We start from the raw sequence: 18418 nt of genomic DNA on the forward strand, positions 1-18418 counted from the left end.
GATTTGAGGATCGAGAGAGCCATAGATTAACACAGATTACTCTGTTCTGAAACGTTTGGTTAATTTTTTATACAGAAATGTTTCCTGTATGAGTGGTGTCAGAATCATCTTACAAGGGAAGGGTTTCGGCTCGAACAGGAATTTTTGGTTAAAAATTTGTACATAGGCTTACCTCACAATGGTGATGAAGACCGTAAAAGCATTCATTTGTGTAACTATCTGTTTGGTTGGTATTGGTCAATATACTTCTTTAAAAATGTACATGAGGATTCTCTATAAAATGTATGAAACAGCATGGAGCACAGCAATAAGCACAACACGCAGAAGCAACACCTGAACAATCTTCTGAACCACACTCCAGTGCTGAAAAATCGAATGCTACCTGCATTACATTTTTGAAGTCCGAGACTTGTTCAGGATTCACGTAACCAGCTGACTGCCAGGAATACTGAAGCATAGGACGGTATACTGGAGCAGACAACTGGTTATGAATAACAGAGTGCATTTTCATTATAAACACTCGATTTCCCAAGTTAAGTTCTGGATTCCCAGCAAGAGTCCTCATGCAATCTGTTATCCTCCGAGCATATATTTTGTATTGTCTAAGGAGATATAATATCCATTTTGAATCTTGTGTACACCACTTTTAACACTTGAATATAATTAATTGATGAACTAGTGGACTTACTCGTGTTAAATATGTAATATGTAATATTCAGTACACACACACTATTCGACTCCACACTTCAACACCTTCCAACAATAAAACACACCCTCTTAACAGGCAGAGAAGTTCGAGATGACGCCGCGATCTAGTAGGCTCTGATGATGGTGCGTGAAGCATTGAAACAGCTGTAAGCCGGACAAATATTACATATTTAACACGAGTAAGTCCACTAGTTCAACAATTAAATATAATATATTCAGAGGCTGGATATATTTAGTTTTTTTTAGGTGGAATGATCATACATTTCCATGTTCTAGCCTTGGAATGATTCATTTATTAAGGTTGCGTCCTTGTGCGCATTCAATGACTCACACAACAGTACATACTTTTGATTAGCTGCAATATTTAGAGACAGAACGTTGGAGAAAAATGTTCTTAAATGGGCTTTAGACATTTTACCACTCGCACTAGCTTCTAGGCTAGGCTAGGCTTACGGGTAAAGTGTCCCATCCCCTTAACTTGTGCAGTACTCTCCCCACCCCTCAACTTGTAGAGTGCTCTAAGAGACAAACCACACATTACACAAACGAATGCTTTTGGGAGCTTTATAGAGATGTAAAGATGGGCCTGTATACAAATTTTGGATACGAAATTCCTGTTCGGGCCGAAACCCTTCCATTGTTAGTCAACTCTGGGAAAAGAGATGTAAAATCAGATTCACATATCTATCTGGAGTAATTGTTTCTTGGAAAAAAATCATTCAGCAATCCTTTCTCCACTCATGGCACACCATATACCATGAATAACGTCTGGTTTTTTAAGTGAACCATTAGCAATATACATAGTTTTAGATATGGAACCAATTGTCGTCAGAGAAGTAAATAAGATATGGGTCTATCTGTCTACTTCTCCATCATGCATGTTATTCACAATGAGTTCACAAAATACAGTATATGCCTTTTTCGAGGATAACCCTGTTGTAGCTCATGACGCATAATAATTTTGTATGATATGATTTTCAACAACTTTGTAGCTCTATGCACAGAAGAACGAGAAATTATTAGTCAAATTTCACGCAAGCTGATAATTTTCTTCCGTAATTTCATTACGCTTTTAAACTCATAGTTTCTTGCATGAGATAATTATTTTACGATCTGCGATCTCGAAATAATTATTATGACATATTTAAGCTACTGTCCGCACTTAGAATGTTACTGTTGATAATCAGGACATACTAACTTTAAAGTGAAAGATACGTTTGATTATTTTTTTTTTACTATTACCAGTATCTGTGTGTGTTTGTCACACCTTTACAGAATAATTCGAAACGTGCAACCTTTATGCTCTTAGTACTATTGCCCTTCGAGGAATCGTTCCATTGACCTTGCCTCTACTATCTGTAATATAACAGCATCTTCAGTTGTGGCCTGCCAGTTGAGCTAAAAACAGACAGAATATTTGTAAACGTTTATGTTTTTTCTAAACTTAAAATTGCTGTCATTTGTAGAGAATATTGATATAGTTCCTACGTTTTGAATGGCGTTTTTGGAATGTTGAAGACATTAAAAATTTGTATGTAAACATGAAGATAACATTAGCAATGGCGCTATAGGATTGGCAGAGAAAATCGAACTTGCTCCAAATTCTCTAGTCTGCTTTAAGTTCTACCAGATTTATTAGCAGTCGAACTCTTAAGTCTTGTTTGAAGTATAATTGGGTTTCTGATCTTCTTACAGCTGGTTACTTTGGTGCTTGAAATGTTGCCTGGTAGTTTTGGCTTCAGTCATGTAACTGTGTGCATGTTTGTCTCTTTCAGAGTAACCACTGGGTTGGAACAATTCTTCTGAATACTTGCCAAGTCATAGAAAGGCCATCAAAGAAAGATGGTTTCTGTTTCAAGCTTTTCCATCCCTTGGAGCAATCTATATGGGCACCAAGAGGACCTGAGAAAGAAACTATAGGTGATAAATATTGTATTTTGTGTTATGTGTGATTTATAGTCGCATATCATATTATTATAGCGATGTACTGAAGTACATATGATATTTCCATGCAGAAATTCTGCATTATCATATCTGCATTGTCATATGATGGATCGGTGGAGTGGAGAAAAATTCTCTCCGGCACTGGGATTCGAACCCGGGTTTTCAGTTCTATGTGCTGATGCTCTATCCACTAAGCCACACCGGATTCCAATTCCGATGCTGGATTGAATCCTTTCATTTAGTCACTCGTAATGAGTGCACCTCTGCACATTAATGTGTTGGACATTGTGCCACTGTCACACATCTGTAACACAGTGCATGAGGGTTGGCCACTAAAGGGAAAACTAAGATGTGGAGCTTAAACTAGAGGATTCAATCTGGCATCGGAATTGGAATCCGGTGTAGCTTAGTGGATAGAGCATCAGCACATAGAACTGAAAACCCGGGTTCGAATGCCGGTGCCGGAGAGAATTTTTCTCCACTCCACCGATCCTTCATCATATGATAATGCAGAATTTCTGCATGGAAATATCATATGTACTTCGGTACATTGCTATAATAATATGATATGCGTATATAATCAGTGATTTAAGATGACACTCATTCCGTCGGATCTCAGCCACTTAGTTACTCGTAATGAGTGCACCTCTGCACATTAGTGTGTTGGACATTGTGCCACTGTCACACATCTGTGACACAGTGCATGAGGGTTGGCCACTAAGACGTGGAGCTTAAACTGAGAGGATTCAATCGAGCATCGGAATTGGAATTTGGTGTGGATAGAGCGTCAGCACGTAGAGCTGAAAACCCTGGTTCGAATCCCGGTGCCAGAGAGAATTTTTCTCCACTCCACTGATACTTCATCAGTTTATATTGTTTATATTTAAGTGAGGAAGATGGAGTGTGATAACACTTCTTGGTTAGGAGGCCGTATTAATAGGATATCATCTGTATAATATCGCAGCACGATGTAATTCATAACTGGGAAAGAGAGAATGGGGAACGTTTATAGGAATTTGAGTTGTCTGAGATTTCTGCAGATCATTTTCTTATGTTGTCAACAATAATGATGTAAAAATGCTCGAGATAAGTGAGAAACTAAAAATGTGTCATCATCAACAGTAATTGTGATTGGCGACAGTTTGAAGAGATCATATGAATTCGTGCTCAGTTAGAAGAATTAGGTTAGAGGAATTGTCATTGCTAGTAAGGTCATATTAATTTAAATAAAGTTGCAAATCTAGTCTTTCAGGTAAGGCTCCCTGTAAACCAGATTTGAATAATTTCAAAGGAAAAATTGTTTTGGGGCCAGGTATCGATCCCAGGATCTCTGGTTGAACGTACCAGTGCTCTGCCAACTGAGCTATCCGGGAACTCCATCCGACACCGTCTCAACTTTTCTCTTTTATATCCACACAACTCACGTGGGCTGACGAAATGCCAGAGGCCCACATCGAGTGCACACAATCTCTGTGTGACTTGGAATTGTGGTTTTCTGTTAATGTACACAGTGACATATATATATTATGCAAATGTAGTCTTTCAGGTAAGGCTCCCTGTAAAGCAGATACCCGGCCCTGGAAAAATTTTTCCCTTGAAATTATTTAAATAAAGTTATTAAGCCTAAAATAATCCATAGGTAATGATACAGTTTAATTTGCATGGCACATGAAAAGATCCTTTGAACATGAAAAAGTTACATATTATGACGAAATATTCCAACAAACGTGGTGACATTGCAATCAACAGGAAGACGAACATTGGTTTTGTTATTGACCCAGTAGTACGTTTTGAAAAAAGTGATGCACAGAGCAAAGAAGTAGATCGTGAAAAGAAGAGGCATTATGAACCTTGCTTCAAATGTCTGAAAGGAAAATAACATACCTGAAAATCGTTGAGAGGTGACTGGGTTATTGTTTGGAGCACGTGGAACTATTTAAAAATTTTGTGTAAATTTTTTCCATAGATTTCATATCAGTATATCTATTCCCTAGGCTCTATCTATACTTACGGCTTTTAATGAACCCGGAGATTCATTGCCGCCCTCACATAAGCCCGTCATTGGTTCCTATCCTGAACAAGATTAGTCCAGTCTCTATAATCATCCCACCTCCCTCAAATCCATTTTAATATTATCCTCCCACCTATGTCTCTGCCTCCCCAAAGGTCTTTTTCTCTCCGGCCTCTCAACTAACACACTATATGTATTTCTGGACTTGCCTGTATGTGCTACATACTCTGTCCATCTCAAAAGTCTGGATTAAACTATTCGTATTTTTCAAAAGTGTGAATTTTTAAGGAGGTCTTCTCTGAATCCCATTTTTGCTCCTGAAGCATTACTTCCAGGAAGACGCAGAGATAGTTCAATCAACTTCTGGAGTTGTGCACAGGGAATCATTTTCTCAGACAAAAATTAAAAAAATTCACTTGATTATCAGCAGAGTGTGGCATTTCCTTCATTATACTTTGTTATTTTATCTGAAATCACATTTCTTCAAGAAAAAAATTCCGTCAAATAAGTCATGTTTATTAGATCAAGTTCACCTAAATTTGAAAGAAAATAATGGACAGTGAAATCTTTCTATTTCTAGAGAAGATCTCAGAAATATGCATTTCATAGTTATCTTATCTTGTGAATGAATTCACAGGCACAGATATTCAACAGCATTTTCATAAAATTATAATAATCAACACTGAAAATCCAGAAATATCTGGGGACAAATTATTAAATCCGGAGACATTCTAGAAAGCAAAATTCAGGGACTGTCCCTGCGATGTCTGTTAACCTTATAGTAAAGCAGTATAAAGAATACCACGCGAGGCACATTTGTAGTCATGTGGATCACAGAATCACTTCTGTTTATGGACTGCTGTATCGAAACTTCAGGGAATGTTCAACTTTAGCTCCTATTTTCTCTGATCTCATTGAATTTAATCGGTTTGTTGTGAAACACACAAAACATTATGCTAATGGTTTAAGTTGTTATGAAGACAAACTGTTTCTTATTTAGTCCTTACATATTATAATGAAAGTAGTCATATTGACGAATTTATTTCAAGAGAATGTGTCCAAGAACTGTGTAAATCACATCACATTGAATACTTTAAAAATTTTTTAAAAAATTTTATTGGGTTATTTTACGACGTTGTATCAACATCTAGGTTATTTAGCATCTGAATGAAATTAAGATGATAATGCCGGTGAAATGAGTCCAGGGTCCAGCACCGAAAGTTACCCAGCATTTGCTCGTATTGGGTTGAGGGAAGACCCCGGAAAAAACTTCAACCAGGTAACTTGCCCTGACTGGGATTCGAACCCGGGCCACCTGGTTTCACAGCCAGACGCGCTAACCGTTACTCCACAGGTGTGGACTACTTTTTAAAGCATTGCTACAATTTAATGGCTGTCATGGTGGCACAGTGCTAGTGAATTGATCTTATAAGCCAGGGGACCCAGGTTCAAATACCGTTCTACCCTGAATTTATAACTTATGCTGGGAAAGCCTGGAGTTCAGGCAATATAGGGGATTTTCTCAGAGTACTAGAGTTCCCAACAATTCTCCATCATTGTCATTCATTATGAGTGTAATTTGAACCTACCTTCTGTAGTGCACTCTGGATGGTCTCTGACGAACTAAGTGATACTAGCAACTCTACGAGTCCATTACGAATGGACTTACGAGAGTCTGAGAGAAAAACGATAATATAATCTAATAATTTTATTTAGAGTTCAGTCTAATTGACATATCACCAGGGGCGGCCCGTCGTTATGTGCTACAGTGCTACAGCACAATGATAATTTTTGCTCAAATAATGTATTTGCAATACCATAGTATTTGATCTGCCATTTGACAATTTCCCGTGGCTATGTTCATGACGCGTTATAGCGTGTTTAGTCTTCGCTCTTAGCTCTTTGGTGCCTCAGGGGGTACAATGTGCTACTCAAAACTCTAAATGAGAATGTAGACAATTAATGCGCATGTGCGAAGCTGAAATCACTGCCCTGATTGGCTATTTTTACGCGGGGAAGTGCTGTAGTCAGCTTCAGCACAACACAGCTTGGAGATTGCAAAAGTAAAGCATAACGAGAGAACGCTTGTTTGTGGAAGAAATCGGAAGTATTTACAATGTAGGCCTATTTGGTAATTCAAGTGTCCGACTGCTGCTGCCGTCTACCTGGTTTTTGAGGTTCCTCCTGAATCAGTCAGCAAGCGACGGAGAATGGAATCCCAGAAAACTGAAGCCAAGGAAGTATGTGACCGTATAATTCAGAAAACTACTCACCGTTTCCAGTCTTTAAGCTATCTAGATGCAACAAAATTGATAAACAGCAAATTTTCTGGAAATTTTTGGATAGCCTAATTTTCCTGAACGCGAACTTGAAGTTGCTGTCAACAGCTATACTGTACTGAACAAAAGAGTGTTAAAGACACAACTTTGAGTTCTATACAGAACACCTGCCTTCCGGAATATAGATGGAGCTGTTCAATTGTTACGATACATAGCCTCCAACAATTCACAGGATCCATTCTGTGAAGTAACACTGTCAATAGAAAAGAGTATGATGTCCAAGATGAAGGGTTTAACACCAGGGTAATTGACAGGTTCTGCAGTAGGAAGGAACGTCGTATGGATTTCATATTTCGTCACTAGGCGAGTCTCAAATTAAGATAAATACATATAAGTGTATACAGTAGGCCAATATAGAAATTGTAGCACACTCATTATTTTGACCACCAGCCGCTACTGCATATCACAGTTTAAAATCAATAACACTTACAAATGTGGAGCTTGTTTTCAAAAGGTACCAAATCGAACATACCTAATTTTACAGGAAATGAAAAAAGTGGTTATATCTGTAAAAAATATGATATATTGTTATGGCTTCATGTCATTTTTCTTTATGTGTTATTAATCATATTTAGACATATATTTAAGATATTTCACACATTTACAAGAAGTTATTAATGATTTTAGTTTGGATTTGGTACATTTTGGCATGAAATACTTTAGTATCATGAATGTGGATGTACAGGAATTACGAGTATTTACTATCACTGTAGAAGTTAATACATTATCAATAATTTTTTTTTTCATTTCACAAATTTAGGCTATGTTTTTTGTTCTAATCATCATAATTAACACCAATGTCATCCTCATCCTCTGTTCTAACAACAGACTCAAAATTTATAATATTACTGTAAAATGGGAGTTTGTTAATGTCACAATAGCCCGTGAATGCTAACAAAGCCTTCAAAATTTTTTTCTTAGCCTCCTGAACTTTGATATTGACATGGAATAATTCAGTGTTATGAATGGGGATGTACAGGAATTATTTACCACCACTATAAAATTTTATACATAATATTAAACATTCTTAATTAAATTTCACAAAATGGAGGTATTTGTTCTAATCATCATAATTAACATCAATGTTATCCTCATTCTCTGTTCTAACAACAGACTGAAAATTTATAATATTACTGTAAAATGGGAGTTTATGTCACAATAGCCCAAACAACTAACACGTCACCACAATACCCAATGAAATTGCCGCACAACGCGTGACGTGTCAGTGACGCAAAGTCGAGAACCAATAGGAAGACGCTTGAGATTTGGTATGTTTTGGCATCAAACTCAGCATGGTTGTGGTATTTTCTGCTGTAAAACACTGTTTTTAGTGACTTCTGGAGATATGATTTGGTGCTTTTTCGAGAAATATGGTTATTTTTTCCGTTCTAGAGATCGCTAAGAATGTGGTGCCATCTGTAACTCATTTTTCGAAAATTGTGGATTTGGTACCTTTTGGAAACAAGGTCCACAAATGTAAATGATCATTGCATATTATAAAATTGAAATGCAAACGTTTTCGCCCTTGGGCATCATCAGGCATTTGACTCACAATATCTTATACAACTTTTACTATATCTTTGCTGTGAAATATGTACCAGATAATTGATATTTACAATCTTGTGTATATTAATAACTATTTACATGGTTAACTCTATGATATATAACAATCTGAAATTTAAATAAATGCAGATATTAAAATTATATGTGATAAAATTGTAAGTAAAATATTGTGTTGCTCTTATATTTCTTAATTATAAAATTGCGATCATTAAAACAACATAATGAAAAACCATATGATTCCTCTTAAACTTCATAATAGGCCAATATACTTCTATTGGTTGAGTGTTTGTGGTGCGAGCATTGATTTCACTGATTTGGCAATCCATTCAATGGTGGAATCCATTCTGTAATATATGTTATTATGAGCAACTGTTATTAATGATTCAAATGGAATTTGGACTGCCTCCGTGGTCTGTTGGTCAGCATGCTGGCTTGCAGATCCGGAGGTCCCGGGTTCGATTCCCGGGCTTGGCTCTCGGTGAATTTTTCTTGAAGAAGAAAAATTACCTGGGTGTCTAGAGTCTGGAAATTTGTATGAATGTGTGTATGATTGTGAGTGTGCCGGGTTAATTAATAACCAATCATCAAAATATAAAATACATCAGGACTGTCGCTGGGCAGTAACCTGAACACAAGTTTCAGCGTCACATTGTTGACAAGTAACTCAATCTGTTAGCACAACCATAAAGCATCTAATAGATGCTATAGAGTTGTATGTATGTATGTATGTATGTATGTATTTATTCACACTGCAATGGGTATATACCCGGTGGCAGTAACTAATTACACTCAATAATGACAATAATAAACTTATTAATTAAAAATACAATTAATGATAATACTAATAATTAATACTAATAATAATAACAATAATAATAACAACAACAACAGGGAATATACTAAATTAAATGAAACGATCACTTAAAATAACATTTGAAATATTCTAATTTGTATCTTAAAACTAAGATCGAACTAAAACCCACGAGTATATGTTCATATCTGCACAAGTACCTTTCAACATTACACTCATTTCGCTGTCAACTCACTCACTGCACTGGAACTACGACACATTTCACTGATTCTATCCTGATTTCACTAACACTTCAAAAACATTTCACTGTTCAAATACTTTGCACTGCCACTATAACCTATACAGCTTCACTGACAGGAACACGTTTCATTTACACAGCACACTTCACTGACACGACATACTTCTTCACTGATACAACACACTTCACTGACACAACATAATTCTTCACTGATACAACACTTCAATAACAACATATCATTTACACCCTTTAAGTACTGTGTATAATTACCGTCTATTAGTAAGGTCCTTAAGCCTATTTTTAAATACATTTTTGGTTGTTGGCAAAGCCTTTAGTAAGTCTGCAGGTAAAGCATTCCAGTCCCTGATAGTACGATTGAGAAAAGAAAACTTTCCAGTGTCCGTCCTCTGCCTTCTTTCCCTCAATTTATATGAGTGGTCGTTCCTTGAAGAGTAATTTGGTGGCTGCAACCTATTTTTTATTTCTTTCCAGGCAGGCTCACCTCTGTATGTTTTGAACAGTGCGCATAATCGAATTCGCGTTCTCCTGTCCGTGAGTGTGTCCCATTTTAATGGTGAATTTTTCCAACAACACTTAAGAGCCCGTTTTTGAATCTTTTCCAGTGTCTTAATATGTTCTAATCTGTAAGGATCCCAACAACGAAAGAAAAAAAAATAGAATTTATTCAAATGAAAATTACAAATGATTATTTTTTGAGTACTCACATTTAAGTTCTCATATACTGCACTGAGTTATATGTATTGACCTTTTGTATTTACTTTAAAAACAATTTGAAGGACTGGGTTTATCTGCAACAAGATATAAAATATCAGACTATATGAAGTATTGATGACTATTACACTCTTACTACGTCATACTACTTTTGACCAATAAAACGGTACGAAAGGACGTATTTCAACCAGTCATGGCTGCTTATCGCACAATTTTATCGCGTCCCTAGCATTTGTTTAATTTTATCGCATCCCTAGCATTTGTTTAATTTTATCGCATCCCTAGCATTTGTTTCTTTATTTGCCAACATTTGAAACTGTGCTGGTCTGGACGTCAAAAATATATATAAAATTACAAACCACTCCAGTCGATGCACAGCAGTTTCAAATATGACTTGCATTGGCATTCAAGAACAAGAATTACCGTATTGGTCCGAATATAAGCCGCACTTTTTATTCAAATTTCAAACTCGAAAAGTTGGGGTGCGGCTTATTTGCGCGGCCGATAAATTTAAACTTGAAATGTGGCGCATGTTGCTACCGGTAATTTTATCATTTTGAAATGGAGCAACAATGCCACGCGCTCGTGTTTGAAATTGTCAGCAGTCGTATGGTATATGACGCAACAATGTACCAGTCTTCATATTACAGTGATCGTACTCTTTTGTATGATAGGACAGATTAAAACAGTTTGTACGTAGCTACGGGTTCAGCCATGAGCGGAAACGTAGAAAGAAAAGCTTCAACAAGCTTGGGAATTCGGCGCAGTTATGACGCTAGTTTCAAACTTGCAGTTATTCGTCATGCTAGGAGTACGTCTAATAGAGAAGCCGGCAAAAAGTTTAGTGTGGATGAGTCTAATGTGCGCTGGATGGCAGTGAGGACGACGTACTTTGAGCGGAGAGTGATGAACAAAGTGACAGTGATGAAACAAATACCGGTACCGGTAGTAGTGAAGTCAGCAGTGACATTGGAGAAGACGGTGATTAGTTGTACCGGTATTTTTGGTGATTTACCCACGTAATACCGTAAATGAAGAAAAAGTGTTTAAATAGTGTAAACAGTTTTGTAACTGGATAATGTGACAGGTAAATTTCACTGCACTCAATTTTCCTTTTTTTCTCATTCTGCACTCAATTTTTCTTTTTTTTTTCTCCTTTCCCCCTAAAATTAAGGGTGCAGCTTATACTCGGGTGCGGCTTACACTCGGGCCAATACGGTAATAAAAATCACTGATCATACCTATGCATCTTCTGAAATTCGATTTACAAATAAATGAAGAGCACCATTCGGAAATCCTGAATAAGTTGAATACACCATGTAGGCCTAAATCAACGAGTTCCACTTCTTTTATGCACACGTCCAATATAACATCAATTGAACCACCAACCACATTCAAATTTGAAAATTGTACATTCAATAATTATTCCTTTTAAAATTATTCATGTTTATTTTTTATGTCATCGTCGTTAATTAAAACTTTTCTAACACTTGTGTATATTAGTTAGGTTATGTTATAGCTTCTGCTCTGAGAGGATAAAAAGAACTTCTGCTATATGATATTATGGATAGTCACGTATCAGAGATTGTTATATATTAAGATTTATTGAATAGTAATCATTACAGTGTCTGTATAACGACACTACTGCCATCTAGCATGCATCTAGTGTAATATTTGTAATGTTGAGATGGTACAATAATACATTTGAAGACAGTTGTATTTTCGTAAGTCAATTAATATTTTATTGTATTGGAGTACTTCGTTACTTCTAAGCTTTATATACTTTCTTCTAATCGTGTAAAAGTCAATTAAATCCCACTCGAGTTTTGATTTTCTCTAGATAAATCAAAACGTCTAGTGAGATTACTGTTGATAAAATATCAGAATGTATGAAGTATTGATTGAAAAACTATAACAATTGTATGAACGTACTTACAAAAAATTGTGGCTAATGTAGTTGCGATGCATCCTATCGACTAATGTCGCTCAAGCGACCTGTGGTTATTTACGTTTAACTATTTCTCACACGGAAGAATATTGAAGGTTGCGATTAGGACTGTATCTATAGGTTACTAAGAAAAACGATAAGTTAAGGACCTTGGTGTTGTAAAAAAAAATGCGTTTTATTTTTGCATGAAAATCTGATTTAATTTTTGTATTATTTTGCGTTTGTAGTCGAGAATATTGAATTGTTTATATTAATTTATTTTAGGTGCCGTTGTTCAACCACTGCCTACAGCATACTTAATCTTCAGAGCACCTTCTCAGGCTGCAGGAAAGTGCTGGTTAGATGCATTGGAGTTGGCTCTGCGATGTTCTTCTTTGCTTGTACGCTCCATGAGCTCCAAGTCCTCAGGCGTTCAGGATACCACAGCCAATCATGAGACACAGTGGAGTGAGGCTGATTATGAAAAACACTTCACAGATCATGGTGAGTTGATAACATATATATCATTAAAATTATTATAATAGTATATATTTTGTTTGAAATTAATATTGTTGGAAAAAATTTCCTATTTGTTTCCTTGTAGTAAATGGTATTAATTCAGTCATTGCTGAGAGATAAACCTATTTCTTTTACTGGTAAAAATAATGATATAAAACTCCTGTGTTTTAATATCATATTGAAACTGAAATAATTTTATAGAAGTCCTGATTTAATTTTTATAGCTATTTTATTTCATGTCCCCCTGCAAAAGGATCAGACTGTAGTACCCAATGTTTAATTTAACTTTTTTAACTTACACAAATATGATATAATTTTTAAATTTCTTTCCCACCCCTATTATATAAATTTTCCAGTTGATGCTTTGCCATCCATTGGCCGCTTGTTGAAGAGCTTTTGTCCCAAGTCTCCTCTCACACCTCATAGCAAGAATCTGCTTTCAACTGCAGCTTGTAGCTCTCACAGTTCCCCGACTCCCACAGATATCCATCTTCTCCCCCCAGTAACGGGATTGAGTCCCTGTCCATCTCCAACACCTTTCTTTCAGCAACTGTATCACGCAGTGGCTTACATGGAGCAAGAGCTAGGTGATTCCCCCTCACACGTGTGTAGCAGTCCTTACCCAGATTCATCCCAGCATGACTCTAGGCCCTGTTCTGCATTCTCCTACAATGAGTCCCCCATTCATCTTGCTTCTACTTCCAAGCATGCTACTGAATGCGACATTTTGCAGGTAAGTGTTCCCCTAAGTTGTAAAAGTAGTGACTCCTCCCAAGTAACTCTAGTCCCCTCCCCTGACCACACAGATTTGGATGACATCAGTCAGCCAGATGTCGGAGGAGTCGGAGACCATCTGAGCGGAGCAGAACAAGGATCTCTCTCCGATTCCGAATCAGAAGCCTCTGTCAAAAAGGAGGGACAACACGAGATGGAAGGAGAGCCACTCGAAACTCCGTACATACATCATGGGGAAGTGGAGGAGTTCGGCAGTGTAATTATCTATTACTTACTAAAGCCTTAACCTTTAGACTTACACCACTATTGCACGCAAATGTCTAACTCTTAACCAGGGGTTCGTATACCTGCATAATCGAGTAAATTCGTGTTGGGTTCTGCCGAGGTGTCGGCCAGGTAGCTCAGTTGGTAGAGCAGCTGGCTACGGATTGAAAGGTCCGGGGTTCGATCCCAGGTGGTGACAGGATTTTTTCTCGTTGCCAAACTTTCAGAATGACCCCGAGGTTCACTCAGCCTCCTATAAAATTGAGTACCGGGTCTTTCCCGGGGATAAAAGGCGGTCAGAGCGTGGTGCCGACCACACCACCTCATTCTAGTGCTGAGGTCAGGGAAAGCATGGGGCTCTACCTCCATGCCCCCCAAGTGCCTTCATGGCATGTTATGGGGATACCTTTACCTTCTGCCGAGGTGGTAGAAGTTAGCTATAATCTAAAGGCATTAGAAATTAACCAGTTTTTGTGTAAAAAAATAATACCATACACAGATTTAAGAGCAGGAGAGAGGGTGAAGTTCGGTATGAAACTGAATCTAAGCACATGGTAAAATACATTTTCATCTCTTGATCATTCATAGTTAAAGCAGAAGCTTTGACTCACTAAAAAGCGACACTTTGAAAACTGAAATCATGTAAAATTAGAGCCTCTTTGATAAATTTCTTGTGTTTGCTTATTTGAAGACGAGAGTTGAGTTGTGTATCAAGATACATTTTCCAAAGGACATTTATATGTATAATAGAAAACTTGAATCAAAATGAGAAAACGAATTAGTAATGTAGCTTGACTCCAGATTTCTGAATTATACGGTGTGCATCAGAACTGTGGTAATGAGTGAGTTGCTCTGTATTACCACTGTTACAATAAACTTCCAATTATCTGAAGTACTGAACACAAGAATATGTGAAAAATAAAATTGATTGTTAGAACAGAAAGTTTAACAAACAAAATCTGCAGGGGTTAAACAAATGGAAATTAGGACTCTGTACAATGAATTGTCCTACACAGTTCTTTCGTATGTGTTGCTCATGTGACAAAGAATTTGCATAGAGTGAAATGTTAGGAACAGGTAAATCCCGGGTGAACTCAAGAAAGATAACCAGCATAGTCAGGGTTAGTGAACTGGAACTGAAGTTCCAAGACTGTGCTTATTAACATGAGTTCGAATCCTGTTTGAACTGTATAACATTTATTGTTTCAAATATGTTGTTGTTTTCTAATGCCAGGCGTTTGACAATAAAGTCATTTGACCTCTTGCACTCCAATATTTTTCAAAGATATTATCATGACCAGCCACTGAAGCACAGATTTTGAGGTGTTCCGAATCCATTTCTTGGTTTGAGTTGCACAATGGGCAGTTAGGGGACTGATATATTCCAATTCTATGCAGGTGTTTGGCCAAACAATCATGGCCTGTTGCCAATCTAAATGCAGCTACAGACGATTTTCGTGGTAAATCGGGAATTAACTGTGGATTTTGATGCAGAGAGTTCCATTTTTTCCCTTGGGATTGAGTTATCAAATTTTGTTTTTTGAAGCCTAAGTATGTAGATTTAATAAATCACTTCACAGAGTAATACGTAGATTTAGTAACAGGTCTGTAAGTAGCAGTGCTGCCCTTCTTTGCTAAAGCATCCGCATTCTTGTTTCCCAGGATTCCACAATGGGATGGTATCCATTGGAATACAATTCTTTTATTGAGTGATATTAATTGAGAGAGCATTTTAGTTATTTCTGCTACATTTATATGTATAATAGAAAACTTGAATCAAGAGAAGACGAATTAGTAATGTAGCTTGACTCCAGATTTCTGAATTATACGGTGTGCATGTATTATAAGTGTGCATCGGAACTGTGGTAATGAGTGAGTTGCTCTGTATTACCACTGTTACAATAAACTTCCAATTATCTGAAGTACTGAACACAAGAATATGTGAAAAATAAAATTGATTGTTAGAACAGAAAGTTTAACAAACAAAATCTGCAGGGGTTAAACAAGTGGAAATTAGGACTCTGTACAATAAATTTTCCTACACAATTCTTTCGTATGTGTTGCTCATGTCACAAAAAATTTGCATAGAGTGAAATGTTAGGAACAGGTAAATCCCGGGTGAACTCAAGAAAGATAACCAGCATAGTCAGGGTTAGTGAACTGGACTGAAGTTCCAAGACTGTGCTTATTAACATGAGTTCGAATCCTGTTTGAACTGTATAACATTTATTGTTTCAAATATAGTCACTTCACTTCCAAAATCCGCTGTGTGCATTAAACAGATTTTTCAGGAGAAAGAGAAAACATTATCACTCGTTTTCAATATTAAACTTGACTCTGATTGACTGGACAGTGTGACTTTTGGTGTTCCAAATAAGTGCTTTAGTACGATTCATGGCATCTCTCAGTGCAGTCCCTATCCGGAGATCCAATTGAGGGACTATTTTACCTCCGGAGAATTTTACACTGAGGGATTCCATGAATCATAAGCAGTGAAAAATATAGTGGGACTGCGTTGGTGTTAATGCAGCTTCTGTGGGTACCTCTTTGTTACTTGTTAGCTTAAACAAGTTTAAGCCCCCTCACTACGACAAAGTCTTGGACTTTATGTTGTCAGGAAACAGCTAGATACATTAAGAAGATTGATTGATTATCACTTTTAATACCCTTGATATTCAAAGTTACTTTCGGTATAATTTCATCATTTTTCATGTAATGATTGAAATTATACCCAAAGTAGCTTTGAAAATCAATGGAATTAAAGGTGGTAATACTTTTTTATTTCTCTTGAAAAATATGTTTAAATGCACATAGCGAATTTTGGAGGCACAGCAAAGATACGCTCTTGATAGTGTTATAGACTGTTTATTGCCCAATTTTTGTTGAAAATATATAATCTTATTATATATTTCACCTTAAAGTGGAGAAATAAACCGAATAAACCATTGTACAGATCGTGTGGAGTAAATGCTGATATTGATACAGGCAGGGGAACAAGTGGAAGAACTTCCTGAGGAGCACAAGTCTCTCATCTGGTACCTAGTGAAGCAGGTGCGACCTGGCATGGACCTCTCCAAGGTGGTGCTGCCTACATTTATTTTGGAGCCAAGGTCTTTCTTGGATAAACTATCAGATTCATATTATCATGCTGATATTCTCTCAAAGTGAGTATAACTACTTTTCTTGTTTTTAATCGTGATTCTCAAGGCAATTTATTTCCCATATATATGCAGTTTTATGCAGTAAAATTTATTTGGTAATCAGGATGGTTAATACAGAGCCACCCAGAAAGTAATACCCCACATTTTTTTTTTCTTAAATTATTTATTCCACACTATGTGATTTACACATATGAAAAAATGATGTTTTATCTACATACCTAATTTTTTTTTCTGCATAATCTCCTTCCAGTTCTTTGGCTTTCCCCCAGCAAGACACAAGGGCATGTATGCCATGTCTGTACCGATCCTTGTTCTGGTTACGAAGCCAGTTCTTCACTGCATGAATCAACTCCTCGTCATCCTCAAAATGTCTTCCACGAATGGCATCCTTTAATGCCCCAAACAAATGGAAGTCCGAGGGAGCCAGGTCAGGGCTGTAGGATGGGTGGGGTAACAACACTGTCCAACTCTGTTTTGTGATGTGTTCAGAAGTCCTCAAACTTTTTTGAGGACGAGCGTTATTGTGTTGAATCAAAACATCTCCTGTGTTGTTATCACTTGCAGTGACTTGGGCATCATCCAGTACAGCTCTTTATTTGTTTTACACATAAGCTGCAATAACATATAGCAATGGGGACATGCAATTTGTTTTTCATGAATATTAATAATCTTTGGTATTGTGTCATAACTTTTAGTTACGTATTTATTTGTTTCAGAGCTGTTTTGGAGGATGATGCTTTTACAAGAATGAAGGGTATTGTGAAATGGTACCTTTCAGGCTTCTACAAAAAACCCAAAGGTCTTAAAAAACCATACAATCCAATTCTCGGTGAAACATTTCGTTGTTATTGGAAGCATCCAAATGGTTCTCGGACATTTTATCTTTCTGAGCAGGTGGGTACAGTATTTTTGTTTTGAGAATATTATTTCTTAATAAAGTTTACAACTGGTTTCACAAGTATGATCAAGACATGTTAGCGAGTGTACCTTACCTTCCTCAGGTCTTACTTCATCTATCTAATCTATCTCCCCATGTATCTTTCTACCTATGTGCCCACTCGTCCATCTGTCTGTTTGTCTATTTGTTTGTATTCCTATTTCTCAAATGCCTGCTGAAACCTTAGGATGTACAGATCCGAAAATGTCCATTCCAATTGAAGAAACGCCAAAGAGAATTTTGAAAGGAGAATGTACAATAGTGGCAAAAATACCGGACCGACTCTTGTAGCTGTTTTCAGAGCCTTGTTCATTCCAGAGCACGATAGACTGGTATCTAAGACTTTCGTGGTTCGAATCCTGCCTGGGAAGGAAACTTTTTTTTGTTCCTTATTCAAATTTATTCCCAATACTTTTCAATTGCAGCGATATTTTACTACTTAATTAACTTATTATTCCCAGAACATGAATTTTGCCAGCAATCGAAAAGTATTGGGAATAAGTTTGAATAAGGAACAAAAAAAAGTTTC

The 18418-nt window shown here is 36.8% G+C and overlaps 1 protein-coding gene across 6 annotated transcripts in view; it reads left to right on the forward strand.

The window, feature by feature from the left end:
• The window catches only part of Orp8 (Oxysterol-binding protein-related protein 8), a 127967-nt gene that overhangs the window by 81990 nt on the left and 27559 nt on the right, over positions 1-18418 (forward strand). For 5 of the 6 annotated variants that reach the window (XM_069831680.1, XM_069831682.1, XM_069831681.1 and 2 more), the window contains 5 exons: positions 2484-2628; positions 12559-12777; positions 13149-13783; positions 16777-16955; positions 17669-17846. In XM_069831680.1, coding sequence (XP_069687781.1) covers positions 2484-2628; positions 12559-12777; positions 13149-13783; positions 16777-16955; positions 17669-17846 — 1356 coding nt within the window. The remainder of the gene's footprint in view (positions 1-2483; positions 2629-12558; positions 12778-13148; positions 13784-16776; positions 16956-17668; positions 17847-18418) is intronic. The other variant, XM_069831684.1, reaches the window with a different exon arrangement.

This window comes from Periplaneta americana, chromosome 7 (assembly GCF_040183065.1).
Source record: "Periplaneta americana isolate PAMFEO1 chromosome 7, P.americana_PAMFEO1_priV1, whole genome shotgun sequence".
Classification (NCBI taxonomy): domain Eukaryota; kingdom Metazoa; phylum Arthropoda; class Insecta; order Blattodea; family Blattidae; genus Periplaneta; species Periplaneta americana.